The sequence below is a fragment of the Lithobates pipiens genome, unplaced genomic scaffold (assembly GCF_037356315.1).
Source record: "Lithobates pipiens isolate NorthernLeopardFrog02 unplaced genomic scaffold, aLitPip1_a1.2 Scaffold_19, whole genome shotgun sequence".
Taxonomy (NCBI): Eukaryota; Metazoa; Chordata; class Amphibia; order Anura; family Ranidae; genus Lithobates; species Lithobates pipiens.
In genome coordinates this window covers 180,351,871-180,364,008 of record NW_027507764.1, presented here as the reverse complement: position 1 = coordinate 180,364,008, position 12,138 = coordinate 180,351,871, and the positions used below count along the sequence as shown (strand labels likewise).

General features: G+C 42.0%; 1 protein-coding gene across 1 annotated transcript in view; it reads left to right on the top strand.

Annotated features, from left to right (window-relative positions):
* BFSP2 (beaded filament structural protein 2) overlaps positions 1 to 12,138 on the top strand; it is a 63,619-nt gene that overhangs the window by 32,892 nt on the left and 18,589 nt on the right. Inside the window, exons 3-4 of the mRNA XM_077491523.1 lie at positions 5,208 to 5,364; positions 7,624 to 7,785. Coding sequence (XP_077347649.1) covers positions 5,208 to 5,364; positions 7,624 to 7,785 — 319 coding nt within the window. The remainder of the gene's footprint in view (positions 1 to 5,207; positions 5,365 to 7,623; positions 7,786 to 12,138) is intronic.

The window sequence follows — 12,138 nt, the reverse complement described above, 5'->3', positions numbered from 1 at the left end:
ACTGGAATTAGGCATGTCGCTTTACCTACAAACACTAGTCTTTTTCTACCACAAAAAAAGGTCTATAGTAATAAAAAGGTACCTGACAGGAAAGGAATATGGGGGCTTGCTAATTTGTTTTAAAGGGGTAATCTCCATGGTTGTCATCTTCACCCCCCCCCCCCCCCCCCATACAACTTAAGGAGCCACTTGCCTGGCAAAAGCATCACATGTCAGATGTTGGCATGACTAATATGCATGTTTGATACTTTGGATATGTGAACTCCAGCCAGAAGAAAACCCCATTAGTTACCCCTACACCAGCTACAAGACATTTTAAATTTCTCATATGGAAATACATTTTCTAATTCCCATATGCAGAAAATAAACAATCAAAAAACAGCGCATCAAAGAAACTCGTAGTATAATATGAAAAAAACACATAAAAGATAATTTATTAAATATAAAAAACAAAGACATCCGATCCTCCTGGGATCTAAAAAAACATAAAATCTATCAATCATAACGAATGTAAACTGACAGATGCTTGGTGATAAGTTACCCCTGGTGTCTTCTATTTGTGACTTTAAGATGATAAGAACAGGGCTGCACTGCCAACAGTCAACTACACATAGGGACTTGGTGACTGTAAACAATCGTAAACCAGTGCAAATAAATGGAACTATGTTCCAGAAGTCGCTTGCCAGCTTTGACAAAGCGCATGCGTGCGAAACATGTAAGCAGGACAGTCGGCATGGCAACCCTCCTCACCACGGAGCCCTCCACGTGACAAACAGCCGCTCGGACAAGCGGCATCACACGCAGTGCGGTGTGCTCCAAGCCTCCTATCACGTCAGGCAGATGCCACCTTGTGTCCAATTCGGATACATACCATCCAGCGTGCACTGCACCTCCACCCCAGAGCCCAACACATCATACGGAGCAGGATTGAACAACTCCCTTCCAGTCCACAAGCTCAGCACGGCAGCGCCCTAGTCCCACAGTTCATCCATCAATAAAGTGAGTGACTTCTGGAACATAGTTCCATTTATTTGCACTGGTTTATGAACTCCTTTGTTTCCCCCTTCTTTTGGGAGAGGATTGTTTACAGTCACCAAGTCCCTATGTGTAGTTGACTGTTGGCAGTGCAGCCCTGTTCTTATCATCTTAAAGTCACAAATAGAAGACACCAGGGGTAACTTATCACCAAGCATCTGTCAGTTTACATTCGTTATGATTGATGGATTTTATGTTTTTTTAGATCCCAGGAGGATCGGATGTCTTTGTTTTTTATATTTAATAAATTATCTTTTATGTGTTTTTTTCATATTATACCACGAGTTTCTTTGATGCGCTGTTTTTTGATTGTTTATTTTCTGCATTTTATTCCACCAAGTCCAAAGTGGGTTAGCAGCTGCACATTGAGACCAACCACAGGACATCTTCTTAAATAACGAGTATCTTATTATATGGATAAGCGTTTTCTACAAAGGGACTATTCATTTGTGCGCCAATGACTCTTTTTCTTGTTGATGTTGTCTAATTCCCATATATAGTTACCTTACACCACAGTGTCATGACAGTCATTATCCTAATCCTCCGGCTTTCAGTGCTGCAAGGTGGAAAGTTACTTCTAATCACACTTGGGCCCCATCAATTTCTTGGCAAACAATCGTTCATTTAAGCAGGCCACACATTATACAATTTACTTATTCAATTCACTTGAGATTTACCTTCAACTATGTAGTGCAGGGGCCTGCCTGATTACATACAAATTGAAAGGGTTTAGGTTTGACCTCATATTTACACATATATGGTTTTGGTAAATCTTAAGTAAAATTGTACAAAAGTGTATAATGTATAATATATGTGTAATGCCTTAACCTTGCACTGGTCAGCTCCCCACAGACTCACATACAACAAATCTCACACCCCCATTCAAAATTCATCTCCTCCTAAGCAAATGTCTCACTCAGAACAATTCTCTTTCCCCTCAAGCATAAATATCTTCCAGGCACAAATGATTATTATTATACAGGATTTATATAGCGCCAACAGTTTGCACAGCACTTTACAATGTATGGAGACACTACACCAAAAGCAAAATTCAAAACAAGAGGGTTAGAGGAGCCCTACTCCTGCAAGCTTATAATCTAAGAGGGAGGGGTTGGTGAAACAAAAGGTAGGAACTGTGAGGGATGAACTGATGAGGAGAGTAGAAGATTTGATTGTTAGCTGGAGGCAAGATAGGCCTCTTGGAAAAGAGATGAGTTTTCAGGGATCGCCTAAAAGTGGACAGAGTAGGAGATAACCGTACAGATTGGGTTAGGGAGTTCTAGAGGATGGGAGAGGCTCTGGAGAAGTCCTGGAGATGAGCATGGGAGGAGGAAACAAGGGAGCTAAAGAGAATAAGGTCTTGGGAGGAGCAGAGAGGACGGTTTGGGTGATATTTGTAGTTAAGATTGGTGATGTAGCTAGGGGCAGAATTGTCAATGGCTTTGAATGTTAATGTTAGTGTTTTGAATTTTATTCACTGCACAATGGGAAGCCAGTGGAGGGATTGGCAGAGAGAAGTGGCGGACACTGAATGGTTTGTAAGCTGGATGAGTCTGGCAGCCGCATTCATGATAGACTCAAGAGGGGATAGCGTACCGAGAGGTAGGCCAGTGAGGAGGGAGTTACAATAGTCAAGGCGAGAGGGAGTGAATAAGTTGCTTAGTGGTCTCAACGGTTAGAAAGGGGTGTATTTTAGAGATGTTTCGGAGGTGAAGTCTGGACAATTTGTATAGTGATTGGATTTAGGGTTGAAAGGACAGTTGGGTGTAGGATTACACCTAGTACCTTGGCATGAGGGAAGGGACTGATGGTTGTATTATTGATCTTTATGGAGAAGTCAGGGGGAGGGGCTTGTGAGGGAGGAAAAATGTATGAGCTCGGTTTTAGAAAGATTGAGTTTGAGGAAGTGGTGTGACATCCATGTTGATATCCCCCTACCCATACAATACTTTTATTGACAAAGATATAAAACATTGGTAAAGTAATCAAAATGAGTATAGAAAAGAATACAATACAAAGAGGTACATTACAGTACATAAGAATGGTTCCACAATAACAAATATGCAGCATACTACAACATAACAGTCCTGGTCCATGTTCTCAGCAACATACCATCTTGGAATTAAGAAGGATAAGCAAAACATGAACATCATCATAACTTTATTACCTAATGCATTTAGCAAATCTCTCAAGTATTAGTAACGGTAAGGGTAGAAGAACACCATTCATCTCATACCGTATATTTATTTGGGCAACCCCTATGTTCAAAAATGAGTTTTTCATAGGGTAACACTTGATTTACCATGTGTAACCACTTACATACAGAGGGAGGAGTGGGTTGGATCCACTTAAGTGCCTCAGCCTTACGGGCCAAGAATAATGTTCCCATTAGCATAGTCCTGGTATGTCTTGGCCACTGTTCCTAGTCCAAAACACCTAGCAAACATATCAGTGGGGTAGATGGTACAGGTATTGATAAGACTGCAGACAATAAATCCATCACCTACTTCCAATATCTTGCAATAACAGGACATAGCCACATAAGATGTGCAAAATCAGCACGTAGACCCCAAGTACCCCAAGCACATGTAGGAACAGGCAAGCGATGCATGGCATGCAGTCTAACTGGGGTTAAGTATGATTGATGCAACATATAAAGGTGTTTTGGTTTGTTAATTACAGCCGGGAATACAGATAAATAGGATGAATATGCTTCCGCCCTGTCCTCATTGGACAAATCAGAGATGAGTTGTTGCCATTTAGTGTGCACTGTCAGCGGAGTTTTGTTGGTTGTAGTAGACAATACATGTGAGTATAGAGTTGGTATAAGAACCTTAGGTCCTTGTGACCATACTACACCTATCAATAGCTAATCTGAAAAATTAGTGTCATGGGTAACAAACTGAGTTTGTATCACATGCTGAAGCTGGAAATACCTAGAAAAGGCGGTTCGGGAAGTTCACATTTCTTCTTCAGTTAAAAAAAAAATTTTTTACTGTTACTATTTCATACTAAAGTCAAGACAGTGGATATAATAATTTTCAGAATATGTAGGACAAATTGCATCAACCCATATTTCATTGGATCTCACCAACTAATATATTATTTCAGATTTGTATACTACTAAATACAGCCTCAATCACTATATAATGCATTAAAATTCTGTTTATTGACATTTTAATAAGTATTACATTTATAATTGATTATAAATATATATGATTATAGAGGTTTGGGGTAAAATTTATTTTAATTTTAAAAAAATCTTTACATACAGACTTTATTTCAGCAAAGCAGATAAGTATAGTGAGTTATAGAATAGAAGTCTGGAATTTTACCAGTTGGCTGAATATGCAAATACAAAATACTAATATGCAATCATAATTTAATTGAAATAAAACGTATTGTTATAAATGTATTTTTTAAAGCAATGATCATGATAAAGAAATATACAATATGAACAAAACCACTGCAATTACTGTAGATACAGTCAGTGCTCATGTGTAAGAAAGGATATCATCTTACTGCAGGTAGACCTCGGAATAGATATATATTCCAGATAAATGTTCTCTTTGGATGCTGTGATTGTAATACACAGTATTAATGGCTTTGTTACTTCCGAATGCACAGTATCCATGGATTTGCTGCTACCTCCAAACTTTATATAGTGTTCTATAATGTACAAAACCACTATGCATTCCCTTTAAAGTGTACGGACTTTTGCTGGTGCAGTCTTCTCTGCCTCTGAAATGTGAAAGCAATCAACTGATTCACTTACGTAAATGCAATCAACTTATTCACTTAACGTCACCTTGAACAGTAAAAGGTTTCACTGCTAGTTTACAAAGGCATTCCCAGAAATAAATGACATTCCCAAAGTATGTTTCAATAAACTGGGTGTTTCTGTGAATTCCTTGCATATTATTTGGATGAATGTGTGTATTCACCAGTATGTTTCTTTAAGCAAAAAGCTGAGTTTCTTGCATTTTAATCAACTGTAATCTAGTGAAAATTCAGTATATTGGTTTGTGAGTTGTTCAAACAAAAATCTCCCTTGGCGTACCATAAAATAACAAGGTCGCCTTTATACAGGGGAAGCTGACCTTATACAGGCCACATAAACAACAAGCCAAAATTGCCTTTTTCATGGAAATGACATGATGCTTGAATTGCAGATATGAGAATGAGCAGCCTTTCAGAAAAGCGGTGGAAGAGGAGATACGATCCTTGTACAAAGTGATTGATGATGCTAACTTGACAAAAATGGATTTGGAAAGTCAGATAGATAGCATGAAGGAGGAGCTTGCTTTGCTGTCAAAGAACCATGAAGAGGTAAAAGAAAAATGCATGAGCTTTTTCAATGAGAATAAATGCAAGAATAGACATAAGAGGAAGAGAGAAAGAGAAATGCTTTATTCGGTACATAATAGTACATACAGTATATAGCCAGGCCTGGACTGGGCCAAAAAATAGGCCCAGGCATTTTGGACTGAGCAGCAAATTTCCCAGGGCTGGGGGGGGGGGGGCGAAGGGGTCTTGTGGGTGTTTGCTGAGGCAGTGGGCGATGTCATATGAGTTGGTCCTCTGCACTGTAATGTAAGGGGTCACTGTGATATAAAGGGGAGGCACTGTAATGGTTACAGCGCACCTTTATATTACAGTGCCCCTAGGAATCACAGTCCCCCATCACACTGCCGCTTGCAGTCATGCCCCTCCACCCCCTTTTTCTCTCTAATCACAATACCCCCTTTTACTCTCTGCCTCCCCCGCATAATTCTACCTTCGGCACGGCAGTGTGTCCTCTACAGCAGTGGTCATCAACCCTGTCCTCAGGGACCACTAACAGGCCAGGTTTTATGTATTACCTTGGGGAGATGCAGACTAGAATACTGCAATCACTAAGCAGCAAATGATATCAGCTGTGATGTATTTCAGTTATCTTGCAAACCTGGCCTGTTAGTGGGCCCTGAGGACAGGGTTGATGACCACTGCTCTACAGGGTCTCCCGTGCCAACAATGTCATCCTATCAGCAGGACAGGAGGTGGTAGGAGCTGCAGATCTGGATCATATTAACATAATTTAATTTGAAAAGACTCCCACTATCTGTGCAAGATCTCCATCTCCTAGCAAGAGAGCTGGGAGAGGAGACACAGGCATGGCTACATAGTGATGAGGTGGGGGAGGTGAGCAGTGACATCGGTCTTCGTTAGCCCTGTCCGGATCTTGGTCGTCGCTTAGCTTGCGCTGTGTGGCCTAGTCATCAACAGGCCACTCTTGTAAGGACATGAGGCCCAGTGGCCCCAGCCCACCAGGCAAATGCCTGGTGTGCCCCATGGCCAGTCTGGGCCTGTATATAGCGCATAAAAAAGGGACAGTCCCAAAACCCCAAGGATGGTATCACAACTGCATCTAAAAGTTAGTCATAGACTTTAGGAGCAAACACATTTATAAATATTATCGTCAAAATTGAATTCAGCCTAGAAATTCAACATTATTGGGACTTTTTTTCTGGTACATGAAGTCAATATCAACATATGGTACAATAAAAAAAAAATTATTTTTAAAAATGTTTATGCTTTAGTTATATCACCTAGGACTATAAGCTGCTAATACCATTGCATAGCCACAATTTTTACAAAGAAAGTTTGTTTTTTTTCCCCTAAAAAGGACATGTAACCACTTATAATTTTATTCAGGACTGGCTTAAAGTGGTTCTAAAGTCTAAATGTTTTTTAAGTTATTGCATTCTCTGCAGTATATATTAAACTGATTGTAAAGGATCGATTTTTTTTTTTTAAATAACAAATATGTTATACTTACCTGCTCTGTGCAAAGGTTTTGCACAGAGTGGTCCTGAACCTCCTCTTCTGGGGCCCCGTGCCAACGCTCTTATCTCCTTTCCTCTGTCGAGTGCCCACCTCTTGCATGCTCACTCCCAAGCCAGCTCTATATGTCAATAGACACACAGAGTGCAAATCAACAACACCCTCTGCTCCCTCTTTCCTGGCTGTGATTGACAGCAGCGGGAGCCAATGGCTATTTCTGAGCCAATGAGGACGGAGAAAGCCAGGCTGGATCAAGATCAAGCTCAGGTGAGTATAAGGGGAGCTGATGTGGGCACATGCAGAAGATTGTTTTTTACCTTAATGCAAAGAATGCATTACGGTAAAAAAAAGACCTTCTGCCTTTAGGACCACTTTAAGCAGCCCGAGCAGTAGAATCCAAATAAAAGTAAGCGTAATATAGATAACCAGATACACAATATCAGTCAATTTCCATATTATCATGCGGAAGCCCAGGAAAAAAGAAGATGAGGAAATAACATGTTTATTACTGAGTAGAATCTTCACTGTCTTGAAGAGGTATGAAAGCCATTGGACTAATCTATGAGTTTGAGATCTAGGAATGGACAGCCAACCATCCAGATTTTCAGAAGCATTTCAATGACAGAAGCCGTTATATTTTTCTCTTGAAAGTTTATTTTCAGGGAATGATCATTGGAAGAAAACATAGATGATGAGATCAGCTTAATATGGCCATGATATTTTAAAAGAAGTCAAATCAAACTTGTCAAAACTATTCATTTCTAGGATGTGAAGATGCTGTACAAGCAGCTAGCAGGATCTCAGCTGGAAGAAGTGGATACTCCAATTGGTACTGGCCTTGATGATATACTGGAGACTATTCGAATTCACTGGGAGAAGGACATTGAAAAAAATAGAGCTGAATCTGGAGCTCTTCTTCAGGCCAAAGTAAGTGATACTTTAGGTTTCATGTACATGGGACGTTTTTACAACCTCTCCTGAAAGATTTAACTTGACAGATAGTAACCCACATTTAAAATGTCAGTTTTGCCGCGTTTACATGCCACATTTGCGTTTAGAAGTGTTTTTTTTTTTTTTACGAAATGTGGCTGAACGCGAGTTACCACGTTTATAAGCATTTGGCGCTTGAGATGCATCTAAACTCAGCGTCTGAACCCATCTTTTGCGTTCCAAAAAAAAAACCTTTAAACACAACTGAACTAAAAACGACTATAAACGACCCTGTGTACATGAACAGATAAGATAACAGAGGAGAGTTATTGAAAACATGCCATGAACAGTAACGCATTGGACCCCATGCTGTGAACCACGACAGCAGCATACTGTATGTGAGCCCGGCCTTAGGCCGCGTACACACGGGCGGATTGTCTGCCCAACTAAGTTCGTCAGACAATCCGACAGACAGTCCGTTCAACTTTTGAATGAACGGACTTGACCACACACGATGAACAGACAGTCCGCTGAAAACTTGCGCGATGACGTGTACAGCACGTACGACGGGACTAGAAAAACGACGTCCAATACACTGCAATGCAACCTTCGGCCGTGTAAATCCTTTCTGAGCATGCGCCATACTTAGTCCGTCCAACTTGCCTACACACGAGCGAACTGTCCGCTGAAACCAAGTTTGGACGGACAAAACCAAGTTTGGACGGACAAAATTACGGAAATTCCGAAAGACTAAGTCCGTCAGATTGTCCGCTGAAAAAGTCCGCTGAAGCCCACACACGAGTGGATTGTCCGCTGAAACACGGTTCAGCGGACTAAGTTGGGCAGACAATCCGCCCGTGTGTACGCGGCCTTAATGTCATGTGTTTTTTGTGTATTTGTCTGATGTTCAGATTTATGGCAATTTATTCTGTTACAACAGTACTGGGGCATTTTCTTTACACAGATCATAAGTACATCTTGACAGCAACAGAATCATTTTAAAAAATCTGAGAGCATGCAAACATAATGATGTAGGCCTCTTGATATGCTCGTTTGTTTGACTTTCGAAATGTTAGTGGGCTAATTCTGATTATTGAAATGCAAAGTTCACTGGCAAAAAAACGAACCATCATGTCGGATTTTTTGAGCCTAAATGATCGATTTTCTAAATGTTAGTGTAGATCCACCCCCAAAGGAGCCGCTTGGTGATTTTAGGTTCTCTGATCTCCACCTCAGGTCCAAGAATTACCTCAGCCCCTCTGGCACACTGGTTAAATAAAATGACTGCAAACAAGTTTAAGGACATAAATGGAAAATACCGTTACCCTGGCTGTGGATTGTTACCAAAAAAACAGACACACCTGGTAGTGATAAACAAGTCGAATATATTATCACGGTTTAAAACATGTGGAAACTTACAGCACTGTTAAATCTTATTGCAGAGTACCAATACTGTAGTAATGACAAAATGCAATATTTAGCAACTGTAATGCCTTGTACACACGGTTGGACATTCCGATCACAAAATCCATTGCATTTTTTTCAGACGGAATTTTGTCCGAAACTAGTGTTGCATTCCACACGGCCGGACAAAGTTGTCGGAAAATCCGATATTTCGGAATGTGGTGATGTGCGTTCGGTACGACGGGACTACGTAGAGGCTAGTAGCCAAAAGCTTTGGTCTCATAATTTGATCTGAGCATGCGTGGCACTTTGTCTGTTGGAATTCTCTACAAACGATCTGAAAAAGTCAGATTGGATTTTTTTGTCTGAAAATTTTAGATTCTGCTCTCAAATTTTCGATGGATAAAGAACGTTAGGGCCCACACACGATCAGATTTTCCGACAATATAATCCGATCGGACCTTTTCCGTCTGAATTTCTGATACAGGGCATAAGTATAAAAGGAAACTATATGCCCATAACACAGGTGCTGAGAGGAAGGAGAGAAGATTTGTCAACTTCTCTCCTCCTTCTGGGCAGCAAACACCATTAAGAGGCAAACACACAAAGAAAAGAAATGGGTTATACATTGTCAGAAACCATGAAATCAGACCGAGACAGAAGTACAGTTAAATCACACTTGTTTAATAATAAAAGTAAATAGAACAAACGTAGTCAAAACATAGCCAGAGTTAATGAACCAGAATGGATAGTTAGGCAAGCCAAACGTCAGGGAGCCTGAGGTGAGCGTAGTAAAACAGCAAGCAGGATCTGGAGCCAGAAGGGATGTCAGCCAAGCAAGTCTTTTAAAAGGAATGCGGGAGAGTGTCTCTGTGATGTTAACTAAGATGAAGGCAGAGCTCCTCTGGACTAGACGGCTTAAAAGGCTGCACAAAAGGCTCGCCAGAACTGAGACACAAACTGACTACCCCTGTCCGAGACAATTACCTTGGGTAGCCCATTTAAGCGAAAGATTTCCTGAGAAAAAATGGAAGCTAGTTCCTTGGAAGTTGGCAAATTCTAAAGTGGAATACAATGACACATCTTTGAGAACCAGTCTCCCACCATAAGGATAACTGTGCTGCCCTGGGAGTTGGGTAACTCCACAATGCCAGGTGAGTCCAGGGCTTCTTCCCACTGGAATGTGCCGTGGAGTCTTACTCTGGGCACACATGGAACAGGCAGCTATGAAGGCAGTTACATCAGCACATAGACTAGGCCACCAGAATTTTTGGCCCAAAAGAGTTGATTCTTCCCAGGGTGGCCAACAGACTTGAAAATGATAAGTTTGGAACACGGAAGAATGGAGGCTCTCTGGGACAAAGCAGCAATCACAAGGTTTCTCGGGAGGAGCATGGACCTGAGCAGCAAGAATTTTGCCACCCAAAGGAGAAGTGAGACTGGTCTGAACCGTAGCCAGATTACGATCAGGAGAAATCACAGGAACCAGAACCGACTCCAACTTGGAAGTAAAGGAAAATTGTTGTGACAAGGTGTCAGCCCTTACATTCTTAGTACCGGGTAAGAATGAGACAATGTAATTGAAACTTGACAAGAAAAGAGCCCATCGTGCCCTTCTGGGACAGAGGCGTTTAGCCTCAGACAAGAATGTGAGATTCTTATGGTCAGTAAGAATGAGAACTGGCACAGTGGTACCTTTGAGGAGATGTCTCCATTCTTTCAGGGCTAAAATAGATAGGTAGGACTGACGAGCAGGATATAGTAACTGTGGAGAGATAGGAGCTGGCAATTAGCTGTCAGCTTAGCAGCCAGCTCAGAGAAGGAAGGGCTAAGGCCAGCCCTGACAAACATGTACAGTAAACACCGTTCCATAACGTTACAGGCCCTGGGTTGAAGAGTACTAATGTCTTCTGCTAGCAAACATTGGGGCCCTTTGTAAAGAGAGTAGGTTTAATCAAGCAAAATAGAGACAGTACTCATCTAGGATATTCCATTAGGTAGTGGTTTTATAAGAACAGACTGGCTAAAGGTGGCAGCTCGAAACAAGCATCCTCCGCTGCTAGAAAGGGTAATAGTTGTCTGCATGCAGTGTCTGTTCTGTGTTAAGAAGGATGTTTGGGTTTACACCTGCTCACCAATCCTCTGTGTGATGACACAACAGAGATTCCCAACACTGGTTCAGGCTCTTGACAATGTTTCAAGGCACCAGATCACCTCCGTTGGCTGATCAGGATGGCTGGTAGTTAAATTGGCAAGGTGACCGGACAACGGTTGACTGGACACCTGGATTGGTATTGTGATCCCTGAAGCAGTGTGGGTCATCTCCACTGGGCTGGGTGGCACTGGGTTGCTGAGCCTGGTGGCACTTGGGTTGCTGAGATGGGTCCCTGAGTTGAACGGTGGTGGACCACATGGCTGTTTCTGCTCCTGGCTCCCCTCAGCCATCCTCACTCCTCAGTCTCCAGCAGCACTCTCCTTGTAGTCTCTGGAAAAGCTTGGCTTTCTCCCTCTCTATGCTAGATGCTGCTAGAGTCTGTTTCTCTCTCTCTTTTTCCTTAGCTGGAATTTCGCCACACCATCCTATTACCTCACAACTCTCTCTTCACCTCGGCACTGCTCCTCCCTCTCCTCTTTCCTGGGCTCCTCATCTCCTTCCTCCCCTTCCTCAGCATGCTGGGAGCTGTAGTTATCTGCCCATTCAATCTTATGGGCAGCCTGGTCTCTGGGACTACACGTCCCATCATCCTCCACTGGTCTTCTGTGATTCCTTCCTCCCTTTGGCCAATGGGAGGGGAGGGGTACTGGAATCCACAGAGCCGCTGTCACATCACATTTGGTTAACCATTACATTTTGCTACCAGCTGGAGTGCGCATGTGCAATGCCGCCATATGCCTTCCCACAGCTGCCCACAGCATAGCAGCACCAGAGTCCCCCTGTTGCTCTTG